Genomic DNA, 15244 nt, shown 5'->3' on the forward strand with positions numbered 1-15244 from the left:
TGCTCTCAATTTGAAGTTCTCAATCTCGGTCACTGATGATCAATTGGATGCCCACTCCAACACTTTTCTACTCTCGCAAATCTGCCGCTCGCCCATAAATCGACTGTGACACACCCGTTACTGTTCTGACTTGAACGTCTTGCTAGTTTTGCCTTATATGTCCTGTGCGATGCGTTGCCAATTGAACCTCGCGACGGCAAGATTGCGATCGTTTGCCGACGACACGTGACTCAGGCATGTATCAGTACCCCTCGTTGATCGCCTTGGCAACGTTTTTCAAGATCATCAAATTGTGAAATTGTGGTGTTTGTTAATTTTCATAGAAGCCTCTCTTACTGGAACGCCATGGCTCTTAGAATTAGATCCGAACTACAAAATATTTCTTTGTTCTCGAACACGTTTAATGTACTGCTCGTCACCCAACTTCACGCTCACTTGCTAACAGAATGACAGACTCAGATAAGATGTCTCCATATACACGAATATCAGTCACAGAAGCTCATGAAACAAGTAAGTCGAGGCTTCAACTATTAAATTTCAATGCGGAGAGCTTACGGAGTTTTATTTAGAAAGGAATACCTATTCCAATGGGTCAGCTCGTTAGATCAAAGCGAGCTGGACAGGTTATGATGCAACGTGTAGGAGGAAGTAAGCTACGAGACAGATAACTCGTTTGGTTCATCATGCTAACTCCCACTCTGAAAACCCTCACGCACTTCTAAAGCCTCAAACCCTCCGTGGTAAACGAAAGTTCTCGGAAATAACACACGAAACATGGGGAAAAGATAGAATAAAAGTGTTACTGTGCTATATCAGAGAGACTACCGGACAGAAAGACCATAGGGATCTGACAATCCCGCTCTATATGGAAAAGTTTGTGGAACATGAAGAGAAGTGGCGTCTCACTATGGCTGTTGATCGAGAGAGATATCGACCGATAATCAAGATTCGAGATACCAAGGACCCCCAGGGCCTTCCCAATGCTCTATACGAGCGTGCGTTTCAGGAAGTGTTCGAGTTCAGCCTGAGTACCGGTATCACTGAGGAGTTACTTTCCGACATAGCGCAGAGTTTTCACCTGGGCAAGGACTCAAGGGATAGCTTGAGAGAAGTCATCCGACGCCTTTTCAGTATCTTTCGGGAGAAGGACGCGCTTAGTCTGGAAACAGATCTTTTGTTTCTTAAAGATGGAAAGTTTATGTGCAACAACTCGGATTTCTTCTTTGACGACGCAGCTCGGGAGCGGCAGCGAAAGCTCTTTTTCTTGAGGGATAAGAAACAGGAGATCCCAGAGGAATTGCGAGCGGAAAAGCATGGGCTGGTGTATGTTCATATGGATGGAAATATTGGGAACGTGGTTAATGGTGCGGGACTTGCGATGGCTACGAATGATGCGATTAGTCTGTATGGTGGTTCGAGTGCGAATTTTCTTGATGCTGGGGGTCAAGCGACCAAGGAGACGATGCTGCAGGCTTTCAAGATCATCATGTCTGATATGCGAGTCAAGGTGATTCTAGTCAATATCTACGGCGGTAAGTTTGTTCCCTAAAGTATTGAGTATGAACTGACAGTAGTAGGAATCACAAGATGCGATATGATTGCAGAATCCATCATAGCAGCAGCAAGCGAGCTTGGTCCCTTGAAAGTTCCCATGGTAGTCAGATTACAGGGAACAAACTCAGAGGCTGGACTCAAGCTGGTGAGTACTTCACGTGCATGTTGTGGATAGTTGCTGAAACAGTTCTAGCTCAAAGATGCCACCTTGAATATCCACGTTGAGGCAGACTTTGGGAAAGCCGCTCAGGAGGCAGTCAGGCTGGCAGACATAGGCGCGAAAGCTGAAAGCTGAAGGTAAAGCGACAGAGTGTTCGTGAGCTGCCCGAATAGCTTGAAGAGGACAGCGAAGCGAGATAGGTATGTTCTTAGGGGTTTGGATCAAACTGGGCTGCTTCTAAGTTCTCTGTGGTGATAAAAGCTCTCAGCCACAAGTCTCAATTGCAAATAACACATCTGAGCTGCTGCTTCAACTGGGTCCTTGACATAACTTCAACGCAATTGCATGTTCTATGATTGCCAATTGCGACCTAGGGTCTATGACTATGGCTATTACTTTTATACAGGGGGAATACTATCTACTATTTATTACTGCTGTACATGTGAAAGACGCCTCATCCGAATAGAGAAAACCACCGGCACACCATGATAACTCACGCAGACGCGCGGAATTGCGACTGTTCATTACCAACCAATAAGACCGTATCTAACTAGACACTGAGTGCCGTGAACCCCTGTTCATCCTCGCGATTGACTCGATATAATAGGTCAGAATCAAGCGGGTGAATCCTTCAGGACCAGAAAGAGTATAGCATCAAATCTCCTCCAGGATATTAAACACACGTAAGCACCAGCCCACCACAAACATCAATTCTTTCCGTTTCTCGTATGAATAGGTAGACTTCAACGAGACTTCAGTGAAGTGTCAATTGTCGTGCCGCGAAAATGGCCGCCCTCAAAAGCCGTCTTGGCTTCACTAACACGACGTCCTTCGTCCTATTCTGCATCTTCGGCGGCATCCTCTTTCTCTTCTCAACTCTTCAGATTCGCCTGATGGACATCGATGGTTTCTTCTGCAAAGAGGGAGATCCGTCGTCTGTACCGGGAGAATGTTATGTATTTCAGAAGCCAGGCCTTATGCGCTCTGGCATGCTGTTACATCTGGCGACGTTCCTACCCGCAGGAGCTCTTGTATGTTTCCAGTTCATACCGGCTCTTCGAAGACCGAAGTATATCAAGTTCCATCACGTGAATGGATATGTGGTCCTGGTCCTCTCAGCATTGGGAACGGTTGCCGCATTGATTATCGAGAGTAAGGCTATGGGTGGGATATTCTCGAATAGGGTTGGGACATGGACTCTTGCGACGCTGGTTACTACTGCAACGGTTAAGGGTTATGTCAGTATCAAGAACAAAGAGATTGAGAAGCATCGTGTTTGGATGCTGAGGGCCTGGTTCTGGGTGAGCCTTCCGCCAGCTAAAGACTGAAAAGCTACTCACGTGTAAAGGCAACATCAATAATTACAATGAGAGTGATCCTCATCTCTCTGGCTCATATTATAGGCCAACGTTCCAGATCGATGACTATGAGTTTGCCATGCGCAGTTATTGAGTACCTACACGAAAGCTTCCCCGGAACGAGACAGAACCCATATCCAAGTTGTGCAGCTTATGTTTCGGGCGAGAATCTGTTGCAAGAAGCGCTTGTGACGACGAATTGGGATCTGAATGATTTGCCAGGTATAACGGCTGCTTTGAGAGTCGGATATGTTGTTGGAGGTTGGCTCGGTTTTCTTACTAATGCAATTGGGATAGAAATCTATGTAAGTTCCTTTCTGGTGTTTTTGTTATTGGAATCTGACGGCAAACTAGATATGGAAAACTGCACCTGCCCGAAAACTGAAAGTTTGATGAAAGGTTAGAGATATGGGTATGTATAGTAACTAGAAAGTATGTATATATAGCTATAAAAGTATCACAAAGTATAACTCGAAAGTAAGGTTTGGAAACATAGAATCGTTTTATTATAATACGCCGTATCTAACCCGTCCATGTATGGGCCTCTTACCTCTCTGTAGCCTTCTAATTCTTAACTTGAGCAGCAGTTTTCGTAGGCGTACCGTATATCATTTCATCGCCATTTCTCTGTGGCTCCAATCTCATAACCTCCCTGGTTGGTTCCCAATGCACAGTTCCATATCTGTACAACTCTCCAAAAGTCCCAGGACGGTATGTGATATCGTGATTCTCCTTCTTCTTGACGAGATCGCCCAAAGCTGGACGATCGCCCATTGAGTTGTGATACATCTTGTACATGTGACTCTTCTCGAGCATTTCCACCATGAAGGCTTCAGCTTCACTTCTCTTGTCGAGGTCAGGCTCGTCAAGTCGTGTGAGGAAATAGTCGGCTTGCTTCTGACCGTCTAGGTTTGTCTTGAGAGCACCGAGAATACCGTTTTCGATGCCTTCCACCATGAAGACTTTGTTCTCCCAGAACTCACGGCCGTTGAAGCCGGTGGTAACATCGACAAGGTTGCGAGTACGGTCGCCGATGACCATCTGTGAGACATAGTCTGTCATAAAGCAGATCTGATTCTCATCCTCAGGATTTGCAAGACCTTCAGCGAGACCGATCTCAGCAATGAGAGGATGCTTGTGAAATCCATCGACATTCGTTCGGCCCTTCCATAGCTCTTTGTACCCCTCGTGCCAGTTCTTGATAAACTCGCAGTTCTTGCGAGCAGCGAACATGAAGTTGCCAAAGTCGCCCCATTTGGCTCTAATTTGGCCTGTGATGATCCATGCAGTCATTTCATAAGGCGTATCAGGCGATGAAATGTGATCCCAAAATAGCGAATCAAGATGGATATGGAGCATATTGCTAACGTCCATCCAAACTCCGCCATGTTCGTAAATAAGGGGAAGGCGAGCAAGATCAGCAGAATGTTGAGGGGCGTGTTTTCCATCCATGGTTTTATTGACAAAGGCTTCCGGAAACCACTCTTTGCCAACAAACTTGAAAATGTTGTTAGGCGAGCCTTCGACGAAGTCTACTAGACGGACGGTCCATGAAGGACCGAGGCGTCTGACCCAGTTGATCACTGTCCGTTGATGGCTGGGGTACATTGCGTAGAAGCCTTTGTCCCAGACTGCCCAGACATTCTTCTCCGAGGTGATGGGTTGGTATGTTTGGAGTTGAGCGATGATTTCAGAGTCGGGGCGGAGATCTAGTAGTGAAGGCTCGATTTCGCGCAGGCCTGTAGCGCACTTGGGGATTGTGAATTTGCCCATTGTTGTAAATGTAGAAGTCGGTCGGAGAGTTGATGTTCGGCTCATGTGTTAGGTCTTGAGAGAATGGAGGTGAATGGTGATGGACTTGAAGAGAATGGCAAGTTTGATGCAGTTATTATAATACTAAAGTGGGTGAATCGAGATGAGTCGACTTCTTTTTCGAGGATAGCCTCATTATCTATGACTCTCGAGCTGCAGTTGAGTGATTCTAAAGGAGAAATCTAATAGGCTGGTTGATCTCTGATTGACCTTGGCGAGATCTGAACTAACCGGAAATGGATCATTTCACGATGAATCATCCATTGACACTTTTGATTGGACATCAGTGATCGCACAAGCCACAACTGTGCTTATTTTCGTACTCGCATCTATTCCCCTGCAGGTGATAATTATTGAGAAACCATTCAACATTTTCCGGTTCAATGGGGCGCCTTTTCCTTGCCATCTAACTTGCAATTTCACCACCGAGGTTCTATACTCTGCTAAGAGAGCTTGAACTTCAGGTACGCACTTCATCACGACTTAGCACCCATCTTGAACTCCCCTACAGGGCCGACAACATAGAAATTGCGGCTGAAGCTAGAACTAGGCTACCTAGAATCCCACCTGGAAAACAATGAGCCGCAGCAGAAACTTTCCCTGTACCAAAACCCGGAGCTTGACAGTTGCCGGTTACAGAGGGAACAGCATCGCTTCCTGCTCCGATGGCCACGATCTCCGAAGTACAGTTGGCAGCCTGAGCAATATGCACATTCTTGTTATCAAAGTCGAATACAACTAGAGGCCATTGTTAAACTTTTTCTCCGATATTATCTGCAAGAACTCACCATAAGCAGCTCTCAAGAAGCTATCCCCAAGGATCTGCTGTTTACCCTCCTCAACAGGCTCAACTCCAACTGCGCAGAGCCCTTGAGCTGTGTATATGAGCTCCCGAAGCGGAACAGTGATGGTTGTATTTTCTCCGAAGTTAAGAACGAGCCCCCCTGCATGATCTCGGAGTTTGCAGTCGACCATGTAGAACCCTAGCTCCCTATCAAGCTCGGCACCAACATCTCGGAAGATTTGCTCGGCGAGTTCTTTGTTGAGTTTGGAGAAGGTGTGGCCGCTATCTAAGTGGAAGTTGGTGTCTTTCAGAGGATAGGCCTTGGTGCTACCGTTACCTGCGTCGGCACCAATGGAGGAGATGTTGATTGTGAGCCTTCAAACGTCAGTTCATTATACAGTGAATAGGGCTGTGATATAATCACCTCGAACCGCCGTCTCGACTCTTCACGATTGGAGTCTTGTACAAGGTTCCAAAAAACCTGCCTTTGTCAAGACCACCAAAGATCAGAGAGCCTGCACGTGCAAGTGTCAGCAAATGGATACAAACCTTGCTGGCGGCATAGTGTACAGACCTTGCTTGTCATCGGTAGTACCAAGTGCGAGACTATAGACTCTGCTAGTGATAGCTCCTTGGATCGCCATAGAGTCTAAAAGAAGAGGATCTGATTCGTTGACAGCGAATGAACCGTTGAAACCTGGACCAAGACCCATGATACCAATCGGCAAACCTCGGCTATTGGAAGCGACGCCGAACATCTGGTTCCTAACCTTGATGTCTATGCAGGAGAAGTCAGTGCCATTCCCTATTTGGCTTGTCTTGACTTACCTCCGATAGTCACTGTATCTTGATAAATGTCCACCAAAGCACCATTAAGCTCATCGCCAGACCCATATCCCAACAGCTTCGAGCCAAGGGGGCCCTTACTAGAGTTCGATAGCCTATGGTCAAACCGGGGGACTTCCTCACATAACTCTTGCTGACCGAATTCAGCCGGGGCCGAGGAACAGTTTGCGTTGACCCAGAGGTCGCTTGAACCAGTATCGACTTGGACTAATGTCTTTTGTGGTGGGTTTCCAATAGCGACTAACTTCGGTTAATACATATAATAACGGCAGCAGGTTCGGGCTGGGCCTACTCTCGACTGTGTAGAGCCATTTCTCGTTGTTGATGAAGACTTCACCGAAGGAGCTGACTGATCGCGGAATGTGCCTTATGGGATACTCGATATGTCCATGACCAGATGCTTCAAAGGTCGCCGAGCATGGCAAGATAAGAATGGGAAACGCACCCAATGGGAGTGCAGCAAGGAATACAGATCGCATCTCGACGGTTTGTGATGAGTTAGACATGTAGGAATCATAAAAAGAACAGCACAGAGGGAACTCCAGGTATTTTATATGCCAAACTCAGTGCTGGGCGCAGGTGGCCAACGCGGCGTAGACTCATAGGATCCTGTGATGAACAGAACTAACGATGAAACAAATCCTACGATCAATCCTTCTGCAACTGAATAGAAAGATCGTCGTTTCTTGCAGTGCTAAGGTCAATATTCGAGGTTTGGTTGGTGTCGTTAAGCTCTGGCGTAATCCCCATCCTAAAATCATGCTATGCTCTGGTTGGTCAGTTCGTTTGGGCACAATGCGAGATGGAGGCTTAGAACAATATAGCCCTGTAGTCTGTGCGCATTCATATGATGAACTTTAGCTTTATTCATGCGTCTACTCAGCCATCTCCCTTACCTCCTCCCAATATCCCTTGTCAAAACCATACACCATCTTCACCTTCTTTTTTTCAGGCCCCAACAAATGCACACGAATGGTCCTTACTCTCGCCTCCTCAGGTATATCACCACTACACTTAACCTCCCTTCCACTCCTGGCCTCTTCAAGTTCCATCACTCTTGCCCCTACTCTGGCTGACTGAGATCCATTGAATACCCCTTCTTGTACACGCTCTGCTAGCATGACTGCAATGGCTCTTCTTCGAACGGATGGATCACGGCATCGTGCGATGACTGAAACTAAGACTGATGTATACCCGAGATCGACGTGGAAATATGCCTCTGAGGGAGAATCGTTGGCCCAGTTTCTTTGAGTGTAGTTCTTGTCAAGTCCGGCTGCTGTGGCGGCGTAGTTGACAATCTCGTCAAACTCAGCGGTGAAACGATCCCAAAAGCATGGGTCGCCTTGGCCGTGCAGGTACTTCGCGACGTTGATTTCCAGGTACTTTCGATGAAGCTGCAGCAGGGCGATTGCCCGTTTGTCACCGGCACTGAACGATTTGCCACTATTCCCAAGCTCAGTCAAGAGGTTATCAAATGACTGGCCCCACTGCTCGACCTTTGAAGCATGTGAGATTGTTTCGTAGATTGGCTTTCCCTTCAAACCAGGGCTGGCCTGTTCAACAAGAAGCTCCAGTATGGCTTCTCTTGCATCAGAAAGGGATGAAAATGAAGTTTCAGGAGGCGGAAGTGTATTCCTGAAAGTTTCGTAGTATGAGGACCAAAGGCCGGCATCAACGTCACCCATGAGCTGTGGAGAAGTTAGTGAAAATTGTAAAAGCTACGCAAGTACATATGGTGAAGACATACCATAAGAAGTTGGACCGCAATACGTCTGAAGCAGGCATCAGCAAGATTGAAGGTCGCTTCGACGTCAGACTTGGTATGAGAACCGTGGCCTCTGTTGGTCGAGAAAGTCTTTCTGAACTGATGGATCATCCGGCAGCCGTATCTGAAGAGACTAATAGTCGAGTCCGTCTTGCCATGAAGAAGCTTGACATGGGTTAGCATAAACCAAGAAGTATGAGGGAAACAAGTTACCTCAATGCAGATGAAAATCAAACATGACAGGACAAGGATATGGCCCTGTGACGAAGTATCAGGTGATGGGTTAAGAAGCTCCCTTATGGCAAGGTTGTAATGCTTCAGTGCAGATACAGACTCAAGACTTCGCCACTGTTCATGAGTAAGATAGAGCTGATGGTAATAAGCCAAGGCAACGACAGCATGTCTTATGCAATCTGTTGACTGAGCTACTTGAAGAACCCTTCTATTCCATAAGTCATCTTCAAAGAAGGTCTGGAAGTTGACTAGGGTCTTCTCGACGAAGAACTGGAATGATTGCGCCTCGGGTTGAGTGGTATATGTGGAGATAACGGAGGTTGGGGAGGAAACGGTTGATGGTGAAGATGCAGCCGGGGGGCTAGCTGTGCTGGTTTGATAACCGTCGCAATTCCGGCCAGTAGATGTACCTGCAGTTAGCCAGTCAGTCATTGATCCATGTGTCGAGCTATGTAAAGGATATACATCTTGTACAGGCTGGACGAGCTTCGTCACATTTAACTCTGCGGACTACTCCAGTTAGGACTACAGTTCACGCCAATGGAAAGTACAAGACATGACGTACTCCTGCAGTTCGTAATGGTTAGTCACCTCGTTTACAAGCCATTGATAATGCACTCACTTGCAAGTGCCGCATCCGGTTTTCACTTTGGCAGTTCTAGCCCTCTGGCGTTGCCCAGGCTTCACTCTTGTCATATCAGCTCAAGATGCCCATACGAGGTTTTGTGTAGGGATGCAAGAATTTGCAGATGAGAGGATGAATGAGTTGGATAAGCGGCCCTGTCGTTTAGATGTCATTCCGATCCCTGCTGGAAGGATCGCGCACTAGGCCTAATGTAATAGTGTGGAGATGGCCCAAACGAACCGGCGAATCAATGCTCAAGGTAAAGTGGCTCGTGAATGTCCTCGGGTCAACTTTTGAACGAAACACAGAGAGCTTATGTGGGTATGGCCAATGTCGAGAGAAGAGAAGCAAGAACCAACCCTCAGAGCCTGGTGTCGAGTGCATTTTGGCGTTACCGTTCTAGTTGTGCTTGTTTATCAACAGACCAATCGCAACAGTAGTGTGTCTCATATGATGTTGGCGTTTGCAAGTTGGCTAGTCCAGTTTCATTACTCAAGGAACGGGAGGCGGCGATTGGAGAGATTCTAGAGCGAGAGCAGAAGCAACGAACGACGTGGCAAATGACATATTTTTTATGCAGAGACGAATTGGCACATAGTTATTTGCATATCCGTCGGATGTCTCAGATCCGTCGGAGATCGATGTAACAACGGATGCGTCGGGGTAACCACGCAGCCACTCAAAATGATCTCCCAACCCAGAAAACAGCACCCTTCTCTCTCCAAGCTACCACTTCCACCAACAGAATCTGAGTAATGTCTGACATAAGAAAGGTCTCGACACCTATCATCAGCTCCAGCCTCGTTGTTGGTGGTTGCGGTTTTCTCGGGTACCATCTCGTACGACAACTTCTCCAAGATGACGAAAGCGGCGAGGTCTACGTGCTGGACCGGGATGTATCCAGAAACCGGCACGACAACGCCTCATACTTCAAGGGGGATATCTCTGATGGTGAATTTGTGCGAGGAGTAGTGAATGACATTCGACCTAGTGTCATTTTTCACTGTGCTTCTCCGATCGCAGCATTGCCCATGAGCAGAGAGCGCGAATTTTACGAGACAAATGTCAAGGGCACTGAGGCCCTGCTTACGGTTGCGTCTGAATGCGATGCTGTTCAGGCCTTTGTCTTCACCTCTAGTGTTGACGCGTACGCCAATCCGCCTCATACAAATGCTGATGAGACATATCCTCTTTGGTCACCCAACGACAAGTCGAATGAGTACAATCGGACAAAAGCAATTGGCGATCATCTAGTTCGGGGAGCCAATGGCCCAAGACTACGTACGGTCACTCTACGACCCGGTCACGCTTATGGAGAAAGACATGTCCAAGGCATGGTTGAGGTTCTCGATATGTGCAAGAACAAGAAGCTCGTGCAGATCGGAGATGGGAAGAATCTCATGGAAGTCGTATCTGGGGAGAACAATGCGATAGCACATGTTCTCGCTGCAAAAGCTCTCCTGGACCCAAGTCGTGCATCCGGCAAAGTTGATGGAGAAGCTTTCAATGTCTCCGATGGAGCTCCAGTACCGTTCTGGCATCACACGGGAGTTATCTGGAAAACAGCCAGAGGTGAAGATGTCTTCAAGGACGTGATTGTGCTGCCTGCCTGGGTGATGATAGTAGCAGTCTTCTTAGCGGAGTGGACATTCTGGATACTCACTCTTAACACGGCTAAGCCGCCTGTTGAGCTACGAAGAGTCTCACTAGAGTATTGCGTCTACACGCATACTCACAGCATCGAAAAGGCTAGGAAGAGATTGAGCTTCAATCCTGTTTCCGATCACGATGCGGTTGTGGCGCAGTCGGCAAGATGGATGTTGAAATATCGAGAGAGCATGAAGCAGAAGTCTAGTTAATTACAAGCTATTGCCTTGAAATGCAGACTCATGGAGATGCGCTTACAGCTCTCGCCATCTAACCATGGTATAAAGGATGGATACTAGGAAGCGTATCTGTTAAACTTACCGCCCCGTTAGGGACAGAATACGCAACCAAACTCTATTCACCTCCTTGTGCTGAAATATCAACGGACAGCCCTGCTGAGCAGACGCAAAATCTCAGGACCGTCCTCACCACGATAACCACTTGTGGTTGAAAAGGGAACTGGTGTTCGTGTAATAATCCATGGACCTGGACAGTTCTTGGGCACAGAAGCCTTACGTGGCCAGCCAAGGCTTGTCCAATCTTTCACAGTGTCCATACAAGGTCACGATAGTAACTACCGAAGAGAATTGAAGTACTCACCGCCACGGCCTTGTAACGGTTCGTTGTTGCACCTCGGTCCGAATGAACAGTTGAAACTTGACCGGTAGTGTATCACAATTCATAAACGTTCCACCAGACTCTGGCCGTAGAATATTCTTGGAACTCGTATGATAATTAGTGGCTGGTGGATTGGTGCTACAGGATTACTGCGGCTCTGCGAATACCCAGTATCACATTGAAAAGGTCAACTGCTTCATCACGTGGAGGACCTGTGAGAAGTACAAATATCATCACACTCCCGTCCTTCATCTTCAGTCAGTCTCATCAACGCATAAAAAAGTTTCATCAACAAGACTATCAACACTATTTCAGCTTCACAAGTCTACTACTTTTCAAAATGTCTTCCCTTCCAAAGCACTTCATCATCGTCGTCAACGGCCAACACGTAACCAAGCCAGAGAATGACCGCGATGAAATCCGCCCCGCTCAAGTTGGAGAGAAACCAGCTACCTTTGAGCTTAATGAAAACCGCCTCATAAGCGGTGACTGGGCCATGGGCTGCAGCAAGCTTGAAGGCCAGGTCCCTGGTACCAGAACGCCTTCCTTGGCTGTTTTTTGGTTCAGAAGGGGCCAGGCAGAGGAGCTCTACCCTGTCTATCTCAAGGAAGGGAATAACGGGCCTCAGCTCAGGTTTGCATGTTGGTGATAGTGTGCTCTAGGTTGATTGACATTTCTAACGTGGGTGTATAGGTAACCCTGTTGACGAGGAAGGTCGCCCCTTGGCTGTCCTTAACAAGCAACTTCTCTGCTATACCTCAGATAGTACGTCTTCTTGAACCCAGGAATAACCGTTGCTAATCACTTTTACCTAGATTCCGAACCAGGTGCGACTGTCGAGATCGTGCCCAGTGAGGATTAAAGTGTTAAACTCTTCAGACGAGGGTTATAGAGCAGATGTTAAGCCCTGTCAGAGATTTATATCATATTATAAGAATTTGAAAAGATTTATTCACGTAACCTATCTCAAACTTTGCTTAAGCTTGCTAGATTGAGCCAGAATGATCATAAGGATTCGTAGTTTGCTCTCCTTAACATTCTGAATTCTATCACGAAGAAGATCGTGAGAGCAGGGTTGATACGAGTTGATCAAGCAGTAGGATCGTCATTAGAACACACGCACGAGGGAGTTCTAAAATCTATGTTAGTCACCAATGCTTCCTCATCTATGGGGAAAACAAACCCATTGCTGCAATAACCACCCTTGTAATTCATTGTCTGGCAAGTTTGCAGGCAAGGATCCCCTGCAGGACAATCTGCAACGCACAAAAAGCCCTTGGGCCTAACAGTGGAGTTAGTAACAGAGGTATCTCAAAGTCGAACCTACACTTACTGAGAGTAGAGGCAAGCCCTCTTCCCGTTGACCAAGTTCTGACATTCGGGCACCGCATTGTCTGTTAGGTTGCAGTTGGTGGTATCACCGATAAAGGGAACAGGTGTCTGTATACTTGGTACAGTCACCAGCGTACTTGAGCCATTGGGGGCTGGAATTGTCACCAGGATTGAGGTAGTGTTTACAGTGGATATCGGAACTTCTGGCTTGGGAGCTAGTGTCGTCAAGAAAGTCGAAGGTGAAGGCGTACCAGAGATGATGGCGGTAGTATTAGAAGCGCCTGGTGTAGAGGTTGGTGCAGGCTCAGCAGAAGAGCTGACTTGGCCATACTGTGGGATGAGTTGCAAAAGCTGTTCATTACTCATGCCAGACAAATCCCTACAAACTGCATTTCCTTCTGAACCATACGTCGCTGTTGTAGTTGGTACGCTGCATGACTCTGACTCAGTAGAGGTTGAGGTCGGGGTTGGAGTGGACGTAGGCTCTGTCGACTTGTCATCCGGGTCTGTTGGCTTCTGTTCGTCCTCAGGTTTGGCCGTTACGACAGCACCGGCAGCAACGGGGATCAAGGCTCCACCAACAGAGATGAATCCGCCCCCCGGTCCGCCAACAACAACTGCGCCAACAGATACTACCACTGTGGCACCATCGCTGACGGTCGTAGTTGGTGCTGCCGATGACGTGGTCGCGGTCTCGATGAACGAAGTGGTAATAGGACTACCTGATGTAACCGGCTCTGTAGGAACCCCGCCTGGTGTAGTAACGTTGCTGGTAGGAGTCACAGGAACCTCGGAGGACAATGGTTCCGTGCTAGTCTTTGGAAAGGTAATGAAGCTAGCAGAAGTGTTCTGGAAAGGAGCAGGCGGCACAGATTCTGGTAGTGGCTGTGCTTGACGCTTGAAGAAGTTTAAGAAGGGTACTTCTTCGCGCTTCTGGGGCAGGTTGCATGACGAAGACGGAGATCCTGCAGTATCAGGGAAAGCCAATACATCGAGTGCGTATATAGCGTAGTTTTGGGCGTTCTTTAACTTTTGGGCATCGGAAAGCCGGAAGCAACTAAACTATATCAGCAACAGGCTTTAGAACCTCCATTTCAGACTCACCAGCTAGCTGAATAACAGTCCTTGTTATCCTCAAACGGGTCCTGCAAGTCGTCGCATCGTTCCTCTTCTGACTCGGTTGCCTGGATCATGTGCTGAACTTCATGCACGAGTGCAAAGCCACGCGACAGATTGTCGCCCAGGGTATGCTCCGTCTTCCACAATTGAACAGCACTATCGAGGTTAGGCTTGTTTCCGAAGAAGTCGGGGCAAAGAACGAGAAGCGTCGCCCCGAATACCGCCGCTCTAGAACCGGTTGCACTCTGAACAGCTGCCACCGTATTGCCATCGCATACTGGCTCGGAAGGGGGAGGACAGGCGTAGACCAGAGAAGACTCGGTGATGGTAGAGCCTTGCTGGGGATTCAGGAACGGGCTGTGCGAGAGTCGAAATTGGGCGGCGGCAGTGGATGGGATCAGATTCTCCAAAACGGCTTGAAAATGTCTTTTGAGAATGATATCTCTTCTATTAGGAGTTCCGTTGCCTTCGAACTGTAGTTAGAATGGTTCTCATGTTGTGCAGGAGGGAGACATACTTGAGCCAAACCAAGACTCGAAGGCGATCGACTGTTCGGAGCTAGGCTTCGAAAGGACATTGATAGCTGCCTTGGAAAGATCATGTGCCTCGTCGATGGCCCCAGAAATTGTTTTCAGCTGATCTTGGGAACATGACCAAGCTCCGTTGAAGACGTAGAATGCCGTGTCGAACGGTTTGCGAGGGGTCAATATGGCTTGTCCCAGACAAGCCCATAAAACGAAAGGAAGAAAGTAGAGTGCAATCATCTTGATTGACACAATGAGCGTGATAGAGACGAAAAGAACGAAGGAAAAGACTGTAGTTTGTAACAACTTGAGGCATCGCCTAACCGTCAGATCCTTCTAGATCGCGCTACTGTTATACCAACTCATAATTGTTATGAAAGTTAATTAAGATTATAGATCCATCTTTACGAACGACGATCTCTAGTAAAGTTTCTTGGAAGGGTTTCAAATATCCCAAAACTCTCACCTGAAACAAGAAATGGTTTTCAGTAAACCTTATGTCGCAAATATACCTGCCGATTCGGATATATCCGTCCACAGCTCGACCTTATTCATAAGTAGAGGCGTCTGTGCTTCTAAAGGTCCAGAAAATAGCATTATCTGTTAAGTACCGTTGTCTCAAGTGTATGGAGTATTGAACGAGAGTGCGTCATGGGACGACCCCGGGGACTTTTGAAGCTTTTCGGGTAGACCAAACGGGATATTGACAAGATCCTAGCACGCTTTTCAAGGCGGGAAGCTTAAAATAGATGATTGGATCCCAAAGTTCCGATTTGTTCGTGTCAAAAGCTTAGGCCTATCGACCGAGCGTCCATCAACCTCGAGATGAGCCTGGGTTTAACTAGAATTGGCTCAAGCCCATAAGT

General features: G+C 47.4%; 8 protein-coding genes across 8 annotated transcripts; 4 read left to right on the top strand and 4 right to left on the bottom strand.

Moving 5' to 3' along the window:
• The first annotated feature begins 294 nt into the window (after positions 1–294).
• On the top strand, positions 295–2178 carry FOBCDRAFT_176656 (succinyl-CoA synthetase-like protein). Its single transcript, XM_031173576.3, has 6 exons — positions 295–405; positions 454–510; positions 570–648; positions 702–1532; positions 1578–1699; positions 1748–2178. The coding sequence occupies exons 1-6, from the start codon at positions 346–348 to the stop codon at positions 1847–1849; spliced, it is 1251 nt and encodes a 416-aa protein (XP_031050361.2). The 5' UTR covers positions 295–345; the 3' UTR covers positions 1850–2178.
• Positions 2179–2499: 321 nt separating this feature from the next.
• Positions 2500–3465, top strand: FOBCDRAFT_236913 (uncharacterized protein; the record flags this gene model as incomplete). The annotated part of the gene is made up of 3 exons (XM_059610115.1): positions 2500–3015; positions 3063–3377; positions 3427–3465. 3 exons carry the CDS (start codon positions 2500–2502, stop codon positions 3463–3465), a joined length of 870 nt encoding a protein of 289 aa, XP_059464162.1.
• Positions 3466–3585: 120 nt separating this feature from the next.
• On the bottom strand, positions 3586–5035 carry FOBCDRAFT_214917 (uncharacterized protein). The gene has a single exon (XM_031173578.3). It carries the CDS (start codon positions 4888–4890, stop codon positions 3637–3639), a length of 1254 nt encoding a protein of 417 aa, XP_031050363.3. The 5' UTR covers positions 4891–5035; the 3' UTR covers positions 3586–3636.
• Positions 5036–5274: 239 nt separating this feature from the next.
• On the bottom strand, positions 5275–6993 carry FOBCDRAFT_315637 (aspartic peptidase domain-containing protein; the record flags this gene model as incomplete). Its single annotated transcript, XM_031173579.3, has 6 exons — positions 5275–5622; positions 5673–6043; positions 6093–6183; positions 6243–6446; positions 6497–6754; positions 6807–6993. The coding sequence occupies 6 exons, from the start codon at positions 6991–6993 to the stop codon at positions 5390–5392; spliced, it is 1344 nt and encodes a 447-aa protein (XP_031050364.3). The 3' UTR covers positions 5275–5389.
• A 396-nt stretch (positions 6994–7389) lies between these two features.
• Positions 7390–8945, bottom strand: FOBCDRAFT_288346 (uncharacterized protein; the record flags this gene model as incomplete). The annotated part of the gene is made up of 3 exons (XM_059611724.1): positions 7390–8202; positions 8262–8444; positions 8493–8945. The coding sequence occupies 3 exons, from the start codon at positions 8943–8945 to the stop codon at positions 7390–7392; spliced, it is 1449 nt and encodes a 482-aa protein (XP_059466767.1).
• Positions 8946–9816: 871 nt separating this feature from the next.
• Positions 9817–10997, top strand: FOBCDRAFT_176666 (uncharacterized protein; the record flags this gene model as incomplete). Its single annotated transcript, XM_031173581.3, has 1 exon — positions 9817–10997. Exon 1 carries the CDS (start codon positions 9894–9896, stop codon positions 10995–10997), a length of 1104 nt encoding a protein of 367 aa, XP_031050366.2. The 5' UTR covers positions 9817–9893.
• A 746-nt stretch (positions 10998–11743) lies between these two features.
• Positions 11744–12265, top strand: FOBCDRAFT_196945 (uncharacterized protein; the record flags this gene model as incomplete). The annotated part of the gene is made up of 3 exons (XM_031173582.2): positions 11744–12044; positions 12097–12168; positions 12219–12265. 3 exons carry the CDS (start codon positions 11744–11746, stop codon positions 12263–12265), a joined length of 420 nt encoding a protein of 139 aa, XP_031050367.2.
• Positions 12266–12465: 200 nt separating this feature from the next.
• FOBCDRAFT_315640 (uncharacterized protein) lies at positions 12466–14618 on the bottom strand (the record flags this gene model as incomplete). The annotated part of the gene is made up of 5 exons (XM_031173583.3): positions 12466–12535; positions 12587–12685; positions 12737–13792; positions 13840–14320; positions 14372–14618. The coding sequence occupies 5 exons, from the start codon at positions 14616–14618 to the stop codon at positions 12493–12495; spliced, it is 1926 nt and encodes a 641-aa protein (XP_031050368.2). The 3' UTR covers positions 12466–12492.
• Between the last annotated feature and the right edge of the window lie 626 nt (positions 14619–15244).

Source organism: Fusarium oxysporum, chromosome II (assembly GCF_013085055.1).
Source record: "Fusarium oxysporum Fo47 chromosome II, complete sequence".
Taxonomy (NCBI): Eukaryota; Fungi; Ascomycota; class Sordariomycetes; order Hypocreales; family Nectriaceae; genus Fusarium; species Fusarium oxysporum.